At 34.4% G+C, this 24772-nt stretch overlaps 2 protein-coding genes and 1 long non-coding RNA gene across 3 annotated transcripts; 1 reads left to right on the top strand and 2 right to left on the bottom strand.

Annotated features, from left to right (window-relative positions):
- The first annotated feature begins 3352 nt into the window (after window positions 1-3352).
- LOC136232534 (uncharacterized) lies at window positions 3353-5009 on the top strand. The gene is made up of 2 exons (XR_010690541.1): window positions 3353-4066; window positions 4581-5009. It is a non-coding gene; the product is annotated as an uncharacterized lncRNA (long non-coding RNA).
- A 1746-nt stretch (window positions 5010-6755) lies between these two features.
- Window positions 6756-8680, bottom strand: LOC136232528 (probable xyloglucan 6-xylosyltransferase 5). Its single transcript, XM_066021744.1, has one exon. It carries the CDS (start codon window positions 8351-8353, stop codon window positions 6977-6979), a length of 1377 nt encoding a protein of 458 aa, XP_065877816.1. The 5' UTR covers window positions 8354-8680; the 3' UTR covers window positions 6756-6976.
- Window positions 8681-18510: 9830 nt separating this feature from the next.
- LOC136232524 (pentatricopeptide repeat-containing protein At5g61370, mitochondrial) lies at window positions 18511-20697 on the bottom strand. Its single transcript, XM_066021730.1, has one exon. It carries the CDS (start codon window positions 20238-20240, stop codon window positions 18759-18761), a length of 1482 nt encoding a protein of 493 aa, XP_065877802.1. The 5' UTR covers window positions 20241-20697; the 3' UTR covers window positions 18511-18758.
- Window positions 20698-24772: the final 4075 nt, after the last annotated feature.

Below are 24772 nucleotides of genomic sequence, written 5' to 3'. Positions count from 1 at the left end.
TATATTTACCTATCAGAAATCTATCATATGCTAACTCGTATTGGTTTTTAATTTATTTTGCAATTCTTCATCTATAGGTGAAAAATAAATTCAGTTGATAAAGCTGGTAAAAAAAATAGACGAGCTTTCACACAATGAACTTATTGATATATCTGTGGAGCAAAGTCAGCCCATGACACAAGCCGCACAACCAACAACATCAGAATTTGTTTCAAATCTTGTGAAGGAGGATGAATTAAAGCTTGGGTCTAAAAGAGCCCGCACCTTCATTGTATGGAATGATTTCCACACTGAAGTGGTTGATGGTAAAGTCAAAGCAATATGTGGCCACTGCAAGAAGATACTTGGAGGAGAATCAAAGGTAGGAACAAGAAATTTACATGATCATCTCAAGATATGTCAATGGAAAAAGTCAAAATATATCAAGCAAGGAATTTTAAAAATTGAAAGGAAGGTGGCAAAACATTGCTCGGGAGTGGGCTTACCTTTGATCAAGATGATTCAATACTTAAGTTGGCTAGAATGATTACAATGCACGAGTTTCTATTTATGATCACTACATATATGGGGTTTAGGGATTTTTTTAGCTCTCTTCAACCATTCTTCAAGATGTCGCCTCGAACTACAACTAGATCTGCACATTATAAAGTTGTATGAGTTTGAAAAATCCAAAATGATGAAGGTGTTTGAGAATAACACAAGTAAGATTGCAGTTACAACAGTTATGTGGACAAGCAATCAGAAAAAAGGTTTTACATCACATTATATTGATGATTCATGGAGTTTATAGAGTCAAATTATCAGGTAAAATATCTTTTTTCAATGAAAAGAATTCAATGATGCATTATATATATTTTTAATTTTATTTAATATTTACTTGAATATGTTTGTTTATGTGATGGCTCCCATATACTGACACATACTGCTGATGTGCTATGTCAAGTGCTTGTTGATACCTTGTTTGGTAGGAATATTGATACCAAATTTTCTACATTGACACTTGATAATTGTTCTACAAATAATGCATTGATAAATATGTTCTTAGCTAAGGTATCAAGAAAATATTTGTTGTTGGATGGGTCATTATTGCATATGCGGTGTTATGCTCATATTCTAAATTTGATTGTCGAAGGATGTGTTGAAACATATTGTTGGATGCATTGAAAAAATTTGTGAGACTATTTTTTTTGGACTGTCGGGACTAAAAGATATGAGATATTTGAAGATGTTTTGCGTGTTATGAAAGTTCCTTACACTAGGTGGAATTCTACATATTTGATGCTTTGAGCTGTTATTCCATATCAGCATGCATTTAAGTGGTTAGCACATAGAGAGCCTCAATATGTATCTCTTCCATCAGACGATAAGTGGAATATTGTTGAGCAAATGTGTAAAAGATTACAATTTTTTTTTTGTCACTGAAATATTTTCTAGGACAAAGTATCCTACTACCAATTTGTTCTTTCCCAAAAAAATGTGACATTAAAATATCTCTTAATAAATGGAAAAATTGTTAATCAATATATTTTGAGACTGTGACATCAAAAATGACTATGAAGTTTGACAAGTACTTGAATGAAATACATGGTATTATGGGTGTTGTAATTATGTTAGATCTTAAGTTTAAGTTACAGTTGTTGGAGTATTATTATCCTATTTTGTATTCTGGAGAAAATTCAAAACTAAAAATTAAAAGGATCAAAGATATTTGTGATGATTTGATAATTGAATATGCTAGTGAAACACATGAGAGTAATGTTAGTAATGCATGTTTCGAAGCATACAACTATGCTCCGGCCAAAGAGACACTGAATCCGCTTGATAAATTTGATCAGTTTGTAGTTTTTCATGGGACACAAAGGAATAAGAATGTGAAATCAGAGTTACAGGATTATTTGGAAGAGTACCTAGGACTAAGGCTAAAACTTTTGATATTTTGAATTGGTGGAGCGAAGCACTTAAGTATCCTACATTGCAAATGATTGCTAGATATATATTGGCTATTCCTATATCCACGGTAGCTTCAGAATCTGCTTTCAGTACAAGTGAGAGGGTTATAAGTGATCATCGTAGCAATCTTTGTTCAGAAACAATAGAGGTATTGATGTACACCCAAAATTAGTTATGGAACCACGTGAAATGTATTGAAAATAATCTACATCTTTTAATTTTTTTCTTGCAATTATGATTAATTTGAATTATAATATTTTCAAGATAAAATTTTCATTATAATTATTAACTATTATGTTTTTAATTAATAGTGCGAGTACACATATTCTTATGTATTATTATCAATTTGCTAATGATGAAGATGGAGATGAAATGGTAATTAATTTTATTTTATTCTCATTCTATTATTTTATATTTAATAGTTTCTAATTTTTATTTATACATTTTTTAATACTAGCCATCAAATGAAGGTAAATCTTGAAGAAATGAGTTCCTTGGAGTATTAACGAAAGGAGAATTGGAGAAAGAAGCCACAGATGAATAATTTTTAATATATTTAATAGTTTTTTTAATTGTGTTTTGTTGGAGATGATAAGTGCATTTTAATTAAGTGACTTGTTTCAATTTCTAGTTTTTTATAATTTTAAAATTTTTAAAATGATTATCTATCGTTGGTACTTTTTAGAAGTTTTAGTTTTAGTATATACTGATAAAATTTTTTTAAAATATAAATGGTAACTCCTTATTCTCACGGGATGTGAAATAAGAAAAAAATGTTTGTAAACGGAGATGGAGATTCCCACGGGACGGTGATGGAGAACAAATTTGTCCTCGTCTAACTCACAGAGGGACAGGGATCCCCGACTAGTCGGGAATAGGAAATGCATTCACCGCTCCGTTCCGTTTGCATCCCTAGTTACATTGTACCAATAATAATAATAATAATAATTAATGATTCGAGAGATAAAGAAAGACACAATACCTATTTGGCTCTCTAAATTAAGGCTTCAAAGTCAATTAGGACCTTTAACTATCAAAATCACCAATCAAGTCCCTAAAATAATCAAGAATCATCAATTGAGTCCCTATTCTAAACTAAAATCATCAGTTGAAGCCTCATCGAAAATCATTCGGTTGAACAGTTTCAGATCCTCTTCCTCAAACTCATTTTAAACCAACACAATGATTATTACAGTCTAAATGAAATAGTAATAGGTTTTAGGATAAAATAGAGACTCAATTAATGATTTTTGCTTAATTCAGAAACATGCTTGATGAATTCGATAGTTTAGAGGTCTAATTGACTTTGAAAATTTAGTTCGGGACCTAATAGTGTAATGCCAAAAAGAAAAGGTTTGAGGACATGAAATTAACGTATGAGATTGGTCGGGAATTCGGAATTACTTGGGCCTCTACAAAGTCTTGCCAGAGATCATAATCTGCCCAAAACGGAAAAAACCCGAAAATTCCTCCCAAAGATGACAACTTTATTGAAACACTCAAATTCACCCGTAAAATAGCAAGATACAGGCAATTTCATGTTCACTCTCCAATTTCAACAATGGAAGAGGATGCTGATGTAATTTTTGGTGACCTCAAGAACTTGCACAGCCTCCATCCCTTAAATCTCGATTCTCCTCTTACCCCCAAATCGTATTCAAAATTATGGTCTATGGTTGTTGTTAAAGATCCCCCCTCTCCCACCAAAACTTCCGACGACGAAGAACTCTCCGTTTTCCCTCCTTGCAATCATGAGAATCTTAGTCCCTCTCATTTCAATCTAGAACCCAAAACCCATTCTCCGCCACCTCCATTTCCGCCGTCTGCCTTTTCATTTCTCCCACCTGATTTCGACCCATCCCCTTCCCCGGCTGTTACCCCCTTCACCGAGTGGTGGGGTCTCACGGTTCAGATCTTGCGCTCCGGAATCGCTAATATCGGATCCTATTTTAAATGTGATTATGGCCGCGGTTATAGAAAATCATTTTGGTCATTTGGGAATGTCGCATTGGCGGTGACGGTGGTCTTGTGGTGGCTTTATGCGCGAGCAAGGAGACAGTGGCGTAGGAGGACGAGTGTTGAGCACTTGATGCAAATTATCACCGAGAAAGATGAGGTTTGGTTGTTTGCTCTAATATCTGCTTTTCTATTTGTGTTCATGGTGTTTGTGGAAATGCCTGTGAGAAAAATACTTATTCGGTGGCTTATTAATACATTGAACCCTTGAACGTAGTCTAGAGTATCAATCCATTTACCTACTGAATTTATAGAGTATCCATAGATTTAGGTTCCGATTAACTATTAAATACACATTTTAGAGCAAGAGAAATTTTAAAATGACATGATTAACTTTTAACTACACATTTTAGAGCAAGAGAAAATTAGACAATTGCATATCTGTGAGGTGAATTTAAAAATTTAATCATATCACTATTTAAATTAAGGAATTACTGAAATATAAGTTAAGGAATTACTGAAATATTCTGGACAATCGGGTTTTAAGCCTTATTCGGTTCCATAGCATCCAATATTCTGGAGTGAGTTTGTATAGGAAATCAATTGCAGTGAATCAGGTCCTCTTTCAGAAGGAATCCTACCTACCTCTACATTAATCTTTTGCTAATTTACAGAAAATTATACAGCTTCTGAGTCAGATCGCTAAAATGAACGAAGTGCTGCTGACTCGTCATAAAGCTCTGACCTCGAAACTTGCTAATTGACGGGAGAGAGTGGATGCAATTGCGAATTGCGGTTCTCTTGTACTTGTGCTTGCAAAATTGTTCAAGTATTAGGATTCGTTTAGTTTGCTTGTTGTTGTTGTTCGTTGTTGGGAAAAACTGTTTTTTAAAAAAGCAGAGATTCCAAAAGGCTACTTTTTTTTTTATACACAGGTGTTTTTATTAGACTTGATTACATAATTAGGATTTTAGTTTCTACAATAATATTGGACCTCATTTTTTGGCATCATATATATCCATCTTTGTAGAATTTTTTTATTGATAAATTACTGTTTCAAAGCTGTTTGGGGGTTTATAAATGCTACAGATGAAGTTGTTTTCTTTTCATGTATAAAGCAACTCAAATTTACTTGTATGGATGTCTGAAATAATGTTGAGTTAAGTTGTGATTCAAGTTCCACAAGTAATGTGAATGTTGCAATCCCAAAATTACAAGATCCAGAAAATTGGCAGAGAATACAAAACACCATTTACATCTTCAAATTCTAGAAGAACTAATGCATCTCAAGATGCTTCTTTTCTTTCTCAATTTCAGTTATGCTTATTTGATTTCAATGCCTTATTCAGTCCATTCTCCAGACCAACATATACCATATTCTCCCAACAAAGGCTTCTCAACCAAATATTGTGAAATTTTATGAACTTGGGAAAAAATAAAACCTTCTGTCAGTTTTTTCATATTTTTATTTAATTTTATTATATAACAATAAAATATATGTAATTTAGTAATGTAGACCATTTAAGAACTTTAAAAAGTGTTTTTTGAATTGGAGTAAAAAATTTGTTTTGAGCACAGATTATTAAAAGGGAAGACCACTAATAACGATCCAATTACGCCCCAATTTTTAGAGAAAGCAACCACTTGTGAAAAGAAATAAAATTCTCCATGCTTTCTACTTTAACTTCTGTTGCGTAAAAGGATTCAACTATGATATAGAAGCTCAAATAAATAAACATTATCAGAATGTGTTTTCTCCATACAAGAGATTCCAAATTTTGGGAAAGAAAAATAAATACTAACCATACAACTATGTTGATACGAAATTATATATTCTAATACACAAGTTAATGATTAGGAGAAATTCAATTTTAAAGCTGATGGTTAGTGTTAATATTAAATTTACATCAAGAACAGAAGATCATCCACAATATTCTCATCTTTCCACATTGTTCAGACAGATCCTTTTTCTTATAAAAATAACTTTTTATACATATTAAAAAAAAAGGAATTTCGCTTTTAGGGCTCTAACCCTGCATCAAAAGCAAAGTACTAGAAATGCAATTCACGATTGTCAAAATTCCAACCAAAAAGAAATAAAAAATCAAAAGAAAACGAAGAAAATAAAGAAAATTTGGAATTCCTGGGGCTTGAACAGAAAGACAAAGCTGCCGTGTTTTTTACTTGAGCCTTTGATACAAGTAACTAAAACGAGTTTTCAAAAGGTGAATGAATCAAGAAAATGGTTTAATACACTAGGTCCGGGGCCTAACAAGTGATTTATTGGTTCCATAAACTTGCTTAAAGTCTAGATCTTCCCTGGCTCTGCCATATGCTACATATACTTGAAAAGTTAATCATATCACTTAAGTAAATTCAAAAGCTAACGAGAGACTATATAAATTCAGGATCCAGCCAATCGTTTCTTTTTTTTTTAATAAGGGTATCCAAATGTATTAAGCAAAAAAAAAAAAAATCTGGTCATGACTTCCAAGCTGGTAAGCTGAGTAAGCATTATTCAATAAAGCAACATATCAGCAAACAGTGCTTGAAATAAGAAAGTTTGGCTCACCCGTGAAGCCAAGTGGGGCAAATTTTAGGATATACAAAGTCATAAACACACAATGGAAACATGAAACAAGATCCATTTTATTTATTTGCATGTCAGATGCAATCATTCATCCATCCATGATGCAATGTGCAAAACTTTACAGCACCAATCACAATGAATTGTTCAAAAGTTGCACAATCATACTTCCAATGATAATTTGAATTCAAAATATCTATTCCCTAACTCTTTATAATGGTCTAACAGTAAGTAAGAGACCCAAAAAAAAAAAAAAGACTACTTTGATTCTAAATTTCCTTCATTGATTACTCAAACATGGGAGGAAGACAAATTTATAATCAATCAAAGAATTCTACCCTTATGTTCTCAGATGCAGAACCAAGACAACATAGCAGCATGAAAAACAAACTTAATGTAAAATGCTATAAAATTTTAACTCTGCCTTTCAATGAGGAATTACATTACCTACAAATTATGACACAATGAACATAATTTTACTCACTAGCTTCTTGATTTGGTCTCTCCATGAGCTGGCCGGCGAATATCAAACTGATCTACATACACCAGCGGAGTGGCTGTCTCATTCCTGATCCTCTTGATCTTGGGACTCAATAGTCCCCTATGACCGAACCCATATAAGTTAAGCACCTGATTATCAGCAAAGTTGAAAGCCCTTTCCATGCTTCCCAGGCACTTCTCAACAGGATAATCCCCATAGCTCCCACAAGGTTTGCATCCAACGAAATGAGTCACGAATGGCCACCTCTCATCACCCAATCCCGGATGGTACTTCTCGATCATTTCCTCATATCGATCCACCAACCCTGCCCAATACCCGTGCAAGTAAAATTGATTCTCAATATACACTTTATCCATCCATTGACTCTTCTGGGAAAGCAATAAGTAAATCAAAGCTGACTGATCATCAGCCTCAAATGCTGGCCTCCCTTTCAAATTTGCAGTCAAAATCTTGCCAGCTTCCTCTCTTACATGACCCTTAGGACCCATTGGAGCCCAGGCATCAAGCAAATCCAAACTCCATTGACAATTTCTAAACAAGAAACTACCAGTATTCAAAGCAATCCATGATTTTTGCTCGAACAACAAATCAGGATACCCATGAATCACCATATTATGCTTATCATACTTGGATAAAGGGATCTCAAAAACCATATCAGTAAACATAGCATCACTGTCCATCCACCAAATCCACTCAACTTCAGGATGTGACAGCATCAATCTCCTAATCATGGGCAATTTCGCCCAATATCCCGCTAGTTCCTTATCCAAATGAGCCATATTGTAAACAATTTCAATCCCATGAATTCTACAATAATCGATCTTATTCTTTATAGCCTTAAGCAAATAATGATCTCCAATTGCGTTATCACAAGGGCCAGGGGGTGACCCAGTCAAGAGCAAAATCCGCGCCTTTCCATTAACAAAATTAGGGAACTCAGAGTTTTGGCTAAGCCATACCTTGCGCTGCTCATCCCAGTCGGAGATTTTTGGGCCTAATGTGTAAGTGATGTTAGGGTTGATCTCCGGCTGTGCAAGCTCATCCGGATCGTTCGGGTCATTGTCGGAGCGGATCTCGGCAAGAATTCGATTAGTCTCCTCGATAAGGTTCTGATTGATAACGTCGGCGTCCGAGCTGGAGAGATTGCCAATGCCGATTGTACCACGGAGAACAAGAATGGTGATGAATCCACAAAGGATGGTGATCTTAACATTGTTGAAGGTCTTATGCATCTGCCTGCCGCGCGCCATCGTCGAGCGGCCTACTCTACCGTTAGCCGTGGCAGTTGTAGTGGGCAGACCTCCAACGCTGCCGCCGCCGCTAGCTCTCTTCTGAGGAGTGAAGTTGTCTTGCCCCATACTGAGTTGCTCTCTATCCAATTATAGACTCAGATGAGACGATTAGATAGAGAAAAGGAGATCCAGCTTCTCTCTCCTCTGTTAATTAAGAATCTGCTGCGGATCTGAAAGACATTTAAAATATTCCAAAAAATGGTTTCTTATTAATTTCCACTCTCTGAGCTCAGAGAGCAGTTTGAGGGGAAGGAAAAGAAGATGAAATAAAGAAGAGTGTAAAACCCTAGGTGGCGGTGGATGAATAGAAGGTAATGATACGGTGTTGATGGCGATCGGGAGAGTATAAAAAGATGAATTGGGACGGCATATGTCCAGGAATGGGTTGTTAGAGCGCGTTCTACATTTATAAAAATAAAAGTTTGTCCATTTCGAATTTCACCATTACATGTTTCTGACTGTCGGATCTCACCAACTGAACCCTGTTTAGTTTTTTTTTACCTTGTTTATGTAATACTACAGTGTAATTTTCTCGCCTTCACTCTTCCTTGAACTTATTAATAAGATTGATTTAAAAAAATTAAAGAAATTAAAACAAACAAGAAAAGTAAATAGTAATTTATTAATCTCTAATTTTTTTTTAATGTTATATCAACCGCCTCTATTTTCAAAAACACATTATAAAGACTTTAAATTCGATTCTAACATGGTGGTATTTGCGATAGCTAGAGATGATAAGCTCATTTGGCATTTTACTAGAGATGGTTCGTACTCGTCTATATCTGATTATCCTTTGCTTGAAGATACATGCACGGGGAACCTGACTAGTGCGGGATGGAGTCGATCATGAAGCCTTCATATTCCGGATAAAATCAAATTGTTTATGTGGAAATTACTCCCTCCGTCCCATTTTGATAGGCAATTTTTTAGTTGCACGGTAATTAAGAAATTTAGTTAAAACCATACATGTTTACTAAAATACCCATGCAATAAATATGATGTAATAAATGATGTTAGTCAACTTATTAGTCTTGATTCAAAGTTTCTTGGTATTCTATTGGTTGAATGCAATTAATTGATATTGGGATAAAAAAAAAAGTTAACCTCGTAAACATGAAATTGAAATTTATTAGAGTAATAAAACAAGGGTAATTTGGACTATTTAACACTTAACCACCATTTAAAAATAGAAAAATGCCTATATTATGGGACAACCAAAATAGAAATTTTGCCTATCAAAATGGAACGGAGGGAGTATGTGTTAAATTATTGCCTCTTAGACCAAGACTGATACAATGACAAGTTATTATTTCAAATAGTAGCTTATTATGCTCATCGGATATTGAACATGATTGACATTTTTTATTGGGTTGTAATTATGCCAATGTATGTTGGGAAGTGGTTGATTTGCAAGCTCTTGGACCCGAATGGGATTGGATAGAGGACTGGGTCTTGCATATGCTGTCAACAGTGTGTAGAGAGGAAGCAAGAATGTATGTTGTTATTTAGTGGAAAATTTGGCAGCAACGTAATGCCAAGCTGTGAACGGGGAAGTGTCAGTCTCCCATGGCTGTTGTTACAAGTGCAGGTTGTTTTTTATCAGAATGGAAAGAGGCACGGAAGGAGGGGACTGGTCGAGTTCGGGAGATTCGGTGTGAACTAGGACAGACGACGGTCCATTGGCAGAAGTCAGCTGCTGGTTATGTTAAGTGTAACGTTGATGCGACCATGTTTCAATCAGAGAATAGTTTCGGTATGAGAGCATTTTTTCGGGATTGTACTAGCAATTTTATTGCGTTTTCCAGCTCTTTTGCGGCAGGTAGTATTCGAGTTTCGGTATGGGATTAGTTCTTTGGGGTTGTACCATCAATTTTATTGCTTGTTGCAACTCTTTTGCAGCAGGTAGTATTCAAGTTTTGCTAGCTAAGGCGTTCGCTCTCTATGACGTGATACTCTAGGTAGTTTCACTCCACTTTCAAAACGTTCAGTTTGAAACGGATGCTAAATGGGTGGTGGATCGCATTTCAATAAAGGTCCATGATATTACTGAGTTCGGAGTTGTTATAGAAGAAATTCGAGATTTGTTACTTATCTGCCCAGATTATTCTATGGCTTCTATCCCTGTATTAGCAAACAGTGTGACCATTTAATTGCTCGTCATTCCCGTTCCAATACTAAATTCTTTAGTGATGTTGTTGTTCCTAGTTATTTAGATGATGCTCTTTGTATTGACAATGTTTCTATTTCTTAATAATAGTCGATTTTCTTAAAAAAAAATTAACTCGGTTAATTAATTATTAAATTTTATAAAAAATAGCAAATTTATCCGTCTACCATTAATAAATTTATATGTTCTTTAATTAAATTATATATATTTTTTATTATATTAATATAAGTATAAAATATAGTTAGATGAACTGCATTGTCAATATTGACCCTAAAAAAGAAACAGTAATAATAGACAGTCAAATTTACGATAATTTAATATTTTACTTTGAATAATAATAATATATTTTTTATATAATATTTATTGTATAAGATGTTTGTAATGTATATATACAGAGATCAATAATATATTATATAAAATAATAAATTTATTTTTTAAAGTTCGATAAATTTGTGTATTAAAAAATAATAATAATATAACATTAACTACTTTTTTTACTCAAATAATATGTATTATGTATGTATTAAAATTAGATATGAAAATGGATGAGGGAAGACGCTCATGAAACCCTATTAAGGTTTCACCGACTTTTCTTTTGTCTCTTCTTCGATGTTTTCCACCTCCATTCAAGCCTCCATAGCTAAACGGGGTACCTTAGCTTGCAATTTGAAATCTTTCCTCGGAAATTTGTTCACCACAGGTTGTTACTCAAGCCAATAAACTTTAACGTTAATAACTTTGTTTGCATCGCATCTTCTAAAAATGCAATGACCTTCTAAACCAGGTACTGATTCTACTAAGACGATATAATCAGAATGTTTTGATTTCCATGACCAATTGGAACTTTAATGACTCTCTTCCTAGTAAAGATGAGGGTGGATTCAAGGCAGTTAAGGTTTCAAATACTTTACATAATTAATGTTTGTTCACCATATCCCCAGGTTGTTACTCTAGCCAATAATTATTATGGTAAATCTAAAGAGAACCTTAATAATTTTGATCGCATAAGAGCATCTCCAACAGCCTTTTAAATTGGCTCTTAAGTTAAAGTTTGAGGAGGGAGAATAAAAATTTATGTCCAACAACCTCTTAGTGGCTCCTCAAATCACTAAGAGCCTCTCCATCCTCTCTATTAATAGAGAGCATCTCTCCACCTCTTAGTGCCTCCTAACTTTATTTTTTATTAATAATTTATGGGATAAGGTACCAAAATAGGTCTAAGGTTTTTGGAGAAGTACCAATTTAGGCTTAACGTTCAAAATAGCACCAATATAGGCTTAACGTTTACAACATAATATCAATTTAGGCTTAACGTTTACAATATACCATCAATTTAGGCCTCACGTTCAAAATAGCACCAATATAGGCTTAACGTTTACAAAATAATACGAATTTAAGCTTAACGTTTACAAAATACAATTTAAGCTAAACGTCATAATTAAATTAATCATATTATATTATTTCCCTATTAACTTTATATCTTATCTTTTCATTTAGTTCCATTTTCTTATTTATTATAATACAATTAATTAGTATTCTTACCCATTAAAGCCTTATATTTGTTTTTTATCAACGATTTCATAACTACTAAATTTCATTGCTCACGTTTAGTAGTCATGGAATCGTTGATGAAAAACAAATATAAAGTTTTAATGGGCAAGAATACTAAATAATGTAATTTTCATTTGTTTAATGTAAGTGCATTGCGCACAACTTTAAAAAAAAATTAAGAAAATAGAACTAAATAAAAAAATAACCTATAAAGTTAATAAGGAAAGAATATAATATGATTAATTTAATTATGATGTTTAGTTTAAATTGTATATATTTTGTAAACGTTAAGCTTAAATTCGTATTATTTTGTAAACGTTAAGCTTATATTGGTGCTATTTTGCACGTGAGGTCTAAATTGATACTATATTATAAACGTTAAGCCTAAATTGATATTATGTTGTAAACGTTAAGCCTATATTGGTGCTATTTTGAACGTTAAGCCTAAATTGGTACTTCCCCAAAAACCTTAGGACTATTTTGGTACATTATCCCATAATTTATTATTGATGTGTCTCTCTCCTCACACTATTGGTAATGTAACAATAAAGAATAATTTTAATAATAAAATAATAAATAAGGAGTGAATATAAAGAGTATTGTTGGAGATGATATATCTTAGCCACTCTTAAATCACTAAGAGTCAATTATTTATATTATTTATAGAGAGCTCACTAAGAGTCTCTTGGAGATGCTCTAACTCCTTCTAAAGGTCGTAGCTAGACCTTCTAAACCAGGTACTGATTCTACTAAGACGACATATCTAGACGTTTTGATTGCCATGACCAATAAGACCTTTAATGACTCTCTTCTCAATAAACACAAAGAGATAGTTGTAATTTAAGAGGATGGTAGGTTCAAAACAGTAAATGTAACGATCCGGTCTAGAATGGTGATATTGAGATAGAAGGTATGAGCAAGGAGCGAATTTAAAGGATGACGATGAGGATATGAATGAACTGAATTGCAGATCGAAAATGGAGAGAGATGAATGAGGCTTATTAGTAAGGTGATATTCTAATACATATAGATGCGTTTTAAATCTGTGAGGCCAGAGGTGTTGGATTTGCGCTAAAGCGGACAACGTCTACATGGTTTTGAGCCAGATTATTACAATTGGTATCAAATTCGAATATCCACATATGATGTGTGGTTCAGCAACAAACCAGAAATAAATTGGTGGACCTATAACAACTAGTCCGGAGTGGGTGGCACCGGAATAGAAGGTCTGAGCAAGGATCATACATAAGGGATGTGATGGGGGCAGGAATGAATTGAATCCTACATCGAAAATGGAGAGAGTGATTGACACTTATTAGTAACGTGGTATTTTAATACATGCAGACGCGTTTTAAAACCATGGGGCTCAAGGTGTTGGATCTGGGCTAAAATGGACAATATCTATATAATATTCGGCTAGATTGTTACATAATATGTTATCGGACAGGACTCTGTCGTTTATGAACTTTCACAAGCCATAACTTCCCATTAGACCAATTCATGGGCCGAGCTAGGTCGAACCCAACATGCTTTTGCAAAAAAAAAAAAAAGCCTAGGCTAGTCATGCTTGCTGTTATTTTAGGTGGACTCGGATCTAAAAATTAAATCCCAAATAAATCCACCTAAAAATATATATTTAAAATTAAATTTTTAATATATAAATTTAATAATTAATTTTAGTAGAAAGACCAAGTTAGACAAGGTTCATGTTATTTTTATAAAATCCAAGTCTGTCCTGAACATATACGGACTTTAGCAGAACTGAGCTGGATCGGACCTGAAGTCACTTTTTCTTGTCCAAATCTGACATATTAGATGCGGGTCTGGACAAGTAGCGCTAGCCATGAACAAGTTTACTGCCTATCCTGAAGTTCAAATTGAATGCGATCAATCTCGTTGAATTTTTTTTATCAGAACACACTATGATTTTAATAAAAACGCCTAAGGTCGATTTTAACTATATGAAAATTAAACATTTTGAACAGAGTTCAACTTTGACCCAAACTTATACGGAACATAACTTGCCCGTTATAGATCCAATATAAGGATAGTGAATTGCGTTCCACCAGTGAGTACTACACATATAGAGTTAAACCTCGATAAATGAATGTTCGATAAAGTAATAACCTCGTTTATATAATAAATTCTTTCGGTCCCGATTTGGACCAATGGACTAAAGTAATAACCTCGCTAAATGCATTAAGTAATAAAAATATTTAAATCCTTAAGGGCCCAATGAAAATATAAATTAATAATTATTGAATTACATACAATCAATATATATATATATATATATCCCAAAATATTTCAATCAATCAACTAGAAGTCATTTTTTCTGAAAAAATGGATCTATAGTTAATTGTTTTTTCTTTCCACCTAAACCAAAATGAACATCTTCCTTAACTTTTTGTAGTGCAAACACAACTTCTAATATATTTTGCTCATATTATAACAAGTAGTTATTTAAGGTAACCATTACTTGAAATGCCTCTTTTGACGATACATTTGCAACGACGCAACTATCATCTGGCTGTGGATCATTTTGATTTATCGATAAATAAATAATCTCACTTAATGAATATTTTTTCCGATCCTAATAATATGCATTTATCGAGGTTTTACTGTATTAGATACTCCCAATTTTGTTCGACCCTAATCAAAGGTAACTTTTGAGTACGGTTAATCGATCAAAATTGTCATGGCTTTCGTTGACCCTAAACCCTTTGTAAGTTTTCGAAATGGTAGTAAAAGGAATTGAATATTTCTCCCAAAAGTAATTGAATCAAGTGGATAAGATTATGAATCCGTATAACAGAAAATAGGTAGTTTGTCCACAAGCAGAGATTTGATAGAACCGGCCTCATCAGAATAATATCCGTCTGTCAAGGGACATTTGGACTGTCTGTCATCTGAAGTGGGTCACCACCATAACTTTAACGCGTTGATTTGGAGGATGTAACTAGAAATTTGTGTAACACAGCTTACCCTTCCTTCCACGCGCTTTCTATCGCCTGAACCCCACTCTCTAGTATTTTTGCACTTAGCAATAAACATGTGCACTTGATTCAGTGTCTGTGCCTAATTTCCTTTCTCCTTCGTTGCCCCCATAATAATATCTTATATAGCCATGTGCAATGTTCCATTTCTATTACTATATCATTGCGCAATTAGTTCATTAACATTTTCCTATTTTATGCATATTTATATCCTCAGTTTTTTTTTTTTTCTTAATGCATATTTCTGAAGTTTCAAAATAACCTATCATAATATGTATAGAATTAGAAGAGGATGGTGCGTAATTACACTACTACTCTGATGTATAAATTGACAAATTATAAAATGATATAATTAGCATTATGAACCCTATGCTTCTCTAAATTAGAAATTCATCAAATTGAACTTATGCAATAATATTTGCATCCATAAACTGTTCTCCCTGAGTTAGCTCTTGCACCAGAAAATCTTAGAACGGCAATTTCTCCACATTGACAATAAGGAGTTGATTTTTCTCCTGTTTTCCGTAGACATTTGGAACGAAATCAATGAAATAAAAAGTTTAATCTGAAAAGGGAGAAACGAAATTGAATTGAGATGAACAACAGAAACAGATGAACAACAAATTGAATTGAGATGGTGGTGAAAGAAAATATTGAAAGAATAAGAATGGAATTGTTGAAAGCGAAGAAGAATCAATGTTATAAAACTCTGATTGTTTTACGGTTATAAGGCACACAGAATCTCGAGCGCTTCTATTTCTTGTGTAGCACTCCCATGCCATATCAATTAACAAAGATGACAGCTCAACAAGTTTGTATGTAGAAAATCCGAATAAGCCAATTATACAAGATAAGTTATTTTGAAAGTTCAGTGTGCCAATAATCAAAACCTACAAACTTTAAAAGTATAAATATATATTAAACCTTTTATTTTATTTTTATTATATATATATATATATTGTCCTACTTTTAGAGATTGTGGAAAACCCATAACTCCAACTTTTTCAAGTGTGCTGGCCACCAAACCATTGTTTAAAATTTATTAATTACCAATATGATTAACTATTAATCATTTTCGAATAATTAACTATTAACGAGTTTTTAAATGTGGTGACTTTATTTAATAACCCTGTCTTGAGGGATGATATTAGAGTGGAATACATAATCTCAAATAAAAAAATGGAGAAAAAACTCATTGAGCAATATTAGTAAAGAATATTTTTTTAATATATGTAGATGCATTTTGCAAACATGGAAGAGGGTGATCGAGAGTGATATGAGTTTACTGGGAATTGAGGAAAATATGGTAGTGAATAGGATGGGGTGGAGGGAGCGAATTTGTGTCTCTGACACGACTTGATTTCACGGTTTTATATGATGGTTCATGTTAGTCGACCCCGAATCATTTCGGGACTAAGACTTTGTTGTTGTTGTTGTTGTATATATGTAGATGCATTTTAAAATCGTTAAGATATGAGTATTAGATAAAAAAAAAAAGATAATATAACAAAACTAAAATAACATTATTTGAAACAAAGTTTACCATTCTTGATTGTTTATAGAAGCAAAAATTGTAATAGCATGTTATAATTGGTGATTGAATAAGTGTCGGTTAGATTAGAACATTCATATTTAATCATAGACGTGGATGCAACTTGCAAGAAAAGGAATTGGACCAGAAAGAGGTAATAAAAATAGAAGATGATGAATTGTCCCAATCAATCTACTTACTAAGCATATATTTCAACCAAAATTCGCACATCATAATGATAGGATAAGTGTGCGTCTGAAAGTTAAACAACAAAACGGTGAAAATGGTGTTGGGGAATTCAAATCTACTTATCACAGCTACTCTTTCATATTTAGCTTCTCAGTGATCTTTCTCCGTAATCTACGTAAACAGGAGATAGAAAACTAAACATGCTCAAAATCAATTACCTTTCTTGGACCGAGCCTTAAGCATATATGAAGTGTATGGATACAAGTTATGTCTTGAAAAGAAAGAAAATTTCAAATCAACTTTGTCTATGAACAAGAAAGTTAAGTAATGCAACTAAGAATCTCATGGAGAGTTCAATCCTGGCTCAAGATGAATGCCGATGGCATGCTTAACACATGCAAGTCGGACGGGGAGTGGTGTTTCCGGTGGCAGGCGTGTGAGTAACGCGTAAGAACCTGTCCTTGGGAGGGGAACAACACCTGGAAATGCCTGCTAATACCCCGACTGAGGAGCAAAAGGAGGAATCCGCCCGAGGAGGAGCTTGTCTGATTAGCTAGTTGATCAGCAACTGGTCCAAGAGGATGATCAGCCACACTAGGACTGAGGTACAACCCACAAACTCCTGTGGGAGGCAGCAGTGGGGAGTTTTCAGCAATGGCCGAAAGCCTGACGGAGCAATGTCGCATGGAGGTAGAAGGCCTTCGGATCCTTAAATTCTTTTCTCGAAGATGAAGAAGTAATGACTGTATATGGGGATAAGCATTAGCTAACTCTGTGCTAGCAGCCACAGTAATATGGAGGATGCAAGCGTTATCCTTTATCCGGAATGCTTGGGCATAAAGCGTTTGTAGATGGCTTTTCAAGCCACCATCAAATCCCATGGCTCAACCCTGGACAGACAGTGGAAACTGCCAAGCTCGAGTACAGTAGGGGTAGAGGGAATTTTCGGTGGAGCGGTGAAATGTGAAAAGATCGGAAAGAACACCAACAATGAAAGCACTCTTATGGGCCGACACTGACATTGAAAGACAAAAGCTAGGGGAGTGAATGAGATTAGATACCCCAGTAGTCCTAGCTGTAGTCGATGGATATTGGGCCTTGTGCGAATTGAACTGTGCTCACGCGTTAAGTATACCGGCCGAGAAGTATTGGGGGTGTTTTTATAGGGGACCGGGTCATTCAAGGACCCCATACAAAAAACGACACGTGTTGTAAATGCCGATGTGAGCGACACATGTCATTTTTTCTTTGTGTGTGGGGTCCTTAGAGGACTCAAGTCACCTGTATAAAATCCCCTTTTTCTATTTCCATATGCTATGAGTCAGCTGCCAGCAGTTGTTTGTCCACCCAAACTATTCTCATTTCAACAATGATAGGACAACCAGGAAATATGATACATAGCAGCAGCTACTGTACAATCATAACTACACCATTCATTCTAACCTTATGTATACTAAATGCTTGTTAAAGCTCAATACTTGCACTAGCAATTTTCTAGAAAATCGCAGTGTCCAAATATGGGCTATGGAACTTATTCGCACCAGGGACGAGAGGGGAAGTGTAAATAAAACCAGAAACTGCATAATGTCTAGCTAAATACCAATTTCTTCATGCCAATATCAAGGTTTTCTTTCCCCCATATTTTCCAAATTATCTTCTGAAACAAACATCCTGGTACTTTCTCCTATCAATGTTTCAAAGTTAGTAGCATAGCTTATCATTCTTTCCTGTGTTTGAAATATAAAAGTTCAAGGATCAAATTTATTAAATCTGAATTTGTGAGGCTCAATAAAACGAACGTGCAAAGTTCAAGGACTTAAAAGTTGCATTATACCCATAAAACAGACATAGTAGCTTTTGTGTTCCAGATACATAATTTATACATTCCCAGCTTGATTTATCAAGAAATGAACTAGTTAAATGAAGGTCAGCCTATACACTCATTAATCTCTTGAAAAAATTGACTGCATCAGCACTGAAGCATGTAGAAATTAATAATAAAAGAAAACTTGAAATGAAGGGTTACAAAGTTACCAGTTATGGTTTAGTGAATTTCTTTTTTGCTTTCTTACTTGGCATTTTCTTGTTAAACTTTCCTTTAGTCTTGCCAATTCGTGCTCGGGTTCCGGGAATGCTGTTTTTGATTAAGTTCTGAAGCTTAACCTCTTCCTCTACCTTTCTTATTGGCTTGAAAACCTCAGTAACAGAAGGATCCAATACATCAATTGAGCATTGAAGAGAGACATCCAGGGACACGGCCTCATCCCATAGCTCTTTACCTTTCTCAAAGTTCCCTCCTCGACAAAGCTTTGGTATCAGCACATCATATATTGGCCCGTAACCACCCATTGCACTTCTCTTCATGGATTCAAACAACTTAAGAGCAAAATTCACCCTCTCAACTCCACAAAGAACACCAATCAAGTCGTAATAGAACTTTCGATCTGGTACCAGTCCGTTCTCAATCATTTCGTCGACTAACTTATTACCTCCACCAAATCTCCCAGTTAAATACAATACTTTTATAACAAGATAATAGCTCATCCAATCAGGAGAGCAACTTGAGCTCTTCATTCGCTCGAGTATCCTACAAGACTCTTGTACTCTTCGTGCCCTCTGAAGACAACCAAGCAATATATTATAAGTAATGGAGTTTGGTTCAATCCTATAAGATCTCATTTCCATCATCACATTCAGAGCTTCAGGAACAAGTCCTGAAGGATTGCGTTTGAGATTTTTCTCGCAAAGGCACCTCAGGAATGTATTGTAACTAAACAAGTCTGGCATTACCCCTTCTCCCTTCATCTCTTTAAGAATATTTCGTGCTTCCTTCACATTTTCCTGCATTGACCAACCATATAAAAGACTCCTATAAACACAAGGCTTTACCTCTGATATTTTATCCTTGTGGTGCCAAACCACTCCACAGGCTTTCTTAGCATGCCCTTTCGCACAGAGAGCGCTAACAATTGCAGAAACAGTAGCACTATCCTGTGGGCAATTGAACTTGTCCAAGTTCTTGAATATACCCAATGCTTCATCTTCTTTCCCTAGTTTAACCAATGTCTCAACTACCATGCCAAAAGTTTGTGCCTCCATAGCACGGCCCTCCTTCCTTAAATCTGAAATCAAAATCTGCATTGCAGTATGATCCTTCTTCTCAGCCAAAACTCGAATTGCATGATTGAAGGCCTCGTCTTTTGTGTCAAAATCCAATCTTTTATGTGACCATAGAAAAAATCTCAATAGTCTTCTAGTGGGAGCCTCATGTTTGCAAGAATCCATGATTTGAGTAACAAGGGTTGATGTCAAATGAACTCTAAATCCATTTAAACTAGATTCTAAATCGTCTAAGCCACCAATCGAGCTAGAAACAGCTTTGCAAATCTCGTGCAGCTCGAGCGGCACTTGACTGTGTGAAACTGTGGAATACAAAGAGCATAAGAGACGCTTACATTTGTCGGAGTTCCTACTTTTCAGCAAAAAGTCCGCGGATCTTTGCATAAACAAGTAATACATCCTTCTCCTAGGAATTTCATCGAACAGGTGGTGTATGATTCAGATAACCATCCAAAGCGAAATAATGAACCAAAAGTAACCTTCTTTCCACAAAATTGCTACTCTATAAAACGACTGGATCCAAGAAGAAGAATGAAGAAGTGTGACAGAAAAAAAGGAACAGATATAGAAACCAAGGGAGAATGTGATGGTGAGGAGAGCGCGGGAGAGTTTAGAAAGGTCGAAATTGCGAGAAAATGTATCTTCCCAGCATACCATATAAATAAGGAAATTCGAAAATCAACTACGGTTCCACGACAAAGTGCTAAATCCACGAATCTGAAAGACCAACTTTCAAATCTCAAATCATCGTCATTGCTTTATTTCCCAGATCACTACGCCGTCAAAAGAAGATTTCTGGGCGCGGGTTCAATCACCGTTCACGGTTTGTTGAGGGTTCAACAAACCGGCACAACTGTTCTTCGGTTCCAAGTTGAACTGGTCGGACCAGTCGGTTCGGTCCAAATCTGCTAAAAAGGAACATAAGTAGAATGTGAGGATGCGGAAAGCACACAGGAGAAATAGAAAGGGTAAAACTAGAGGGAAATGCGTCTCCCACCACATGTGAAAAAAAAAAGCATATAACTATAAATAAGGAAAAACAACATTGGCATAAAGGAAAATTCGAAAATCCACTATGATTCCGTGAGAAAGTCCTAAACCTGCGAATCTGAAAGACCAACTTTAAATCCCAAATCATTGTCATTGCTTTATTCTCGAGATCACTGCGTCATCAAAAGCAGATTTCCAAGTGCCGGTTCAATCCTAGTTCACGTCGGTTGAGGGTTCAGCAAACTGGCACAGCTCAGACCGGACTCTTCGTTGGTTCTCGGTTGAACCGGTCGGTCCAGTGTGAGCCTAATAACATTGCTAAAAAGGAAAAAAAAAGTAGAAAGTAAAGTAGAATTTGATGGTGAGGCAAGCGCGGGAGAAATAGAAAGGGTGAGACTGGGAGGAACTGCGTCTCCCAGCACACGTGCAAAAAATAAGCATACAATATAAATAAGGAAAGACAACATGGGCATAAAGGAAAATTCGAAAATCCACGACAGTTCCACGAGAAAGTGCTAAACCCGTGAATTCGAAAGACCAACTTTCAAATCTCAAATCATCGTCATTGCTTTATTCTCGAGATCACTACGTCGTGAAAAGCAGATTTCCAAGCGTCGGTTCAACCTGGTTCGTGCCGGTTTTGTTGAGGGTTCAAAAAACCAACACAACACAGCTCGGAACGAACTCTTCGTCGGTTTTGGGTTGAACCGGTTGGACCAACTTGTCCGGTCCGAACTTGATAACATTATTAAAAAGGAACATAAGTAGAATGTGATGACGAGGAAAGCACGAAATAACTAGAAAGGGCGAAACTAGAAGAACCTGCGTCTTCTAGCACACATGCGAAAAAGTAGCATACAATATAAATAAGGAAAATCAATATAGGCATAAAGGGAAATTCAAAAAGTCAAAAATCAACATGTGGTATAGCAACTATTAGTTGAAGAAATTTATAAGTTCTATAAGCTAGGATCGTACAACTATTAAAGGCATGATATATCTGTAGCCTCTTCAATACAGGGAATTCAATATATATGAAAATGGCATCAAGACTTATTTAGTGCTCCTCAACAAGATAGAAGTATCATTTCTTTCCTTTTTATATTCGTGCGAGTTCATTTAGATTTAGTATCTATGGTAGATAATTTCATTCTATAATTTTATGCAGATTATTGGTTTCTTAATATGCATACCATGTCTATTTTTTTGCTAATTATCTCGCTTCAATTTTCGTCATATCTCTATTCATGAACTCTCTTTATTTCTGAGTGACCTCAGGTATATCTCTAATTACTGCTTTTGGATTGGATTTGTACCATGGGTAGTTAATTTAGATTTAGTTTTTGCTTTAGATTGCAGATTTGCTTTTTTTTTTTTTTGCTTGATTTCAAATTTAGTACCATTCTAATTTTTGTTAGTCTTGCAGGGAGTGGATGCAAGTCTCTCCAATTTTCCTTAATGTTTACGAGTTTATATGTAAGTGCTTTCCGTTTGGGTTTGTTTACATAATCTCTTTCCACTGAGATTATGCAATTGAATTGAAAGTACTCTCCCGTTCCTCAACTGTTTTTTATACTAAGTGCTTTGACCATTAAGATATTTTAAGCAATTTAGTAAAAAAAAAAAAAAAAAAATCAAATGATATTTATTTTAACTTTTTACAGCAATTTTAAGCCAAAAATCAGAATCAATTCAATATTTGCTATTTTGGAATGCATTAAAGATCTATACATGTGGTATTGATAAGAACATCTCTAATGCATGGAAATATCATTGAAATGCTAGATTCATGTGAAAGCCCCTACACTATTGTGATAATTATGTTTGTTTATATTGACATATTGAATCGTATTCAAGGAATTGCTTGAAAGGTTGATGGGTTCAATTGCACGTTATTGGAATGCATGTATGACAGTTAAGCTGTAAAGACGTTGAGAGAGGATGATAAGTGCTTTCGGGTTCAATCAAAAGCTAAGGGACCTACTGCTTGGGGTCAAGGCTATTAATGCTAATATCAGTATAAACTGTCATTATAGCATGTTAAGAATAACTATCTTTTTTTTACATGTATTAATTAAGGAAAAAAATAACAATCTGTTTGTAAAAGTGAGTTTGTATTCAAAGGATTTTGGTATGGAATACATTGTCAAATTACCTATAATCGTAGGGGTTCTAATTATATACGATGATAGTTTCTTAGCTAACTATGTACATTGACATACTGTTAAAGTTAAAAGTTTCACGGTTAACAGTTTTCATTAGGGAAAATGGTCAAATTTGGCCCTAACGATTTTGGAGAAGTGCAGATTTCTCTCCAACATACGAAATGGTTCAAATTTATCTCTGATGTTTTTAAATAAAATCAATTTTATCCCTATTTAATGAAAAATTTGAACAGACTGGTTTATCGGTTGTTAGACTGTTAGTCTATCATACCAGACTTTTTAAACAAGTTTGTCGATAAACTGAATAATTTTTACACTTTTTTTGTTGGTTATTTGTAACTTTATTACGTAATTCAGTAAACATTTTAGACACTTTAATATTTTTTTATATGATTAACTTATATGTGATAGATTTAGTTGTTAGAACAAGTTTTTTTTACCATTTTGTACATTAGAAAATAATTTGTTGTTCCCGAAAACATTAGGAGCAAAATTGACCCTTGTCTCATTACATTAACATATGGTTAAAATTGGTATAATTATGTGTTTTGATTAGATATATTGAGAGAAATTGGGAGTAATTATTCACTTTACTTAAATGATGAAGAAATTATATTTATATATCCATATAGACGAATTTCAGTTGGTATGAAACATTCATATAGGAGTGTTAAAGAAATTGAAGCGAAGCAACTAACCGACTAAATGAATTTTGTTTTTGTGTTTGGTTGTTCGATCTATTTGGTTCTTTTTCGATTTTAATTTATATAGATATCAGTAATTTGGATCGGTTTGGTTTTTGTATCAAAATTATCGAATAAACCAAATCGATCGAAATAACGTTCAATTGAATTATTATTCGTAAGTTAAATAAAAATCGGTTGTCTAAAATTATTAATAGTATTTTTAGTTATTAATTTCTCAATTATTTTATTAATATTTTTTTAAGATCATAATCAATTAAAAAATGGACACCTCATAGCATTAGTTTTATTGTTTTCTTTAATTGTTCCAATAGATTTTTTATGTATTTCTTTTCTATTGTCTACAACATTATAAACGAATAAGTAAAAAGTAATTATATTATGGAGATATTTAAGTATTTCATGTTTACCTTTTCACTTTGGAAATGAGAATTTTATCTATTTAGTTAGACACATTTCGTGTACCTTTTATAGCTGAAAAGAAGTATTTTATAAAAAAAGGAAAACTTTGCTTTATAGAAAAACAGTTTTTCCAACAGTAAATAATAAACTGCAACATTAAACGACATGTAAACCAAGCTGGGCCTATCTCATTATTCATTATTTTAATTAAGAAAATATTAAATTTTTTTTTTGGTAGGATAGGAAAGAAAAACAAACAAAACAAAAACGCTCAACCCGGGACCAGCCTAGGAAAACTGACCCCCACCACATCCTCCAAAGATCAAAGAAGAGATGAAAGCCGGAGGAGAAGAAAGGATAGATAGACCCAACATTCCAGAATGCCCTTCCACCGCAAAACGGTCCGCTACGCGATTTTGCTCCCTATAAATATGAGCAAAGCTAATAGAATCAAAGGATGAGCCAATCCTTCTAATGCCTTTGATTAAGTTAAGGCTATTTAGACAAATAGCATTGCCCTCAGAAATCATTTTAATCGCTTCTAGGTTCTCTGACTCCACAAGAAGCTTTTTCACTCCCAGATTCTTTGCTACCTTCATGCCGGAGAAAATCCCCCAAAGTTCTGCAGAAAAGGACGATCCCATACCCAAATTCTGATAAAATCCAGAAA

This window comes from Euphorbia lathyris, chromosome 1 (assembly GCF_963576675.1).
Source record: "Euphorbia lathyris chromosome 1, ddEupLath1.1, whole genome shotgun sequence".
Lineage (NCBI taxonomy): Eukaryota > Viridiplantae > Streptophyta > Magnoliopsida > Malpighiales > Euphorbiaceae > Euphorbia > Euphorbia lathyris.
This window is presented reverse-complemented; position numbering and strand designations above follow the sequence as displayed.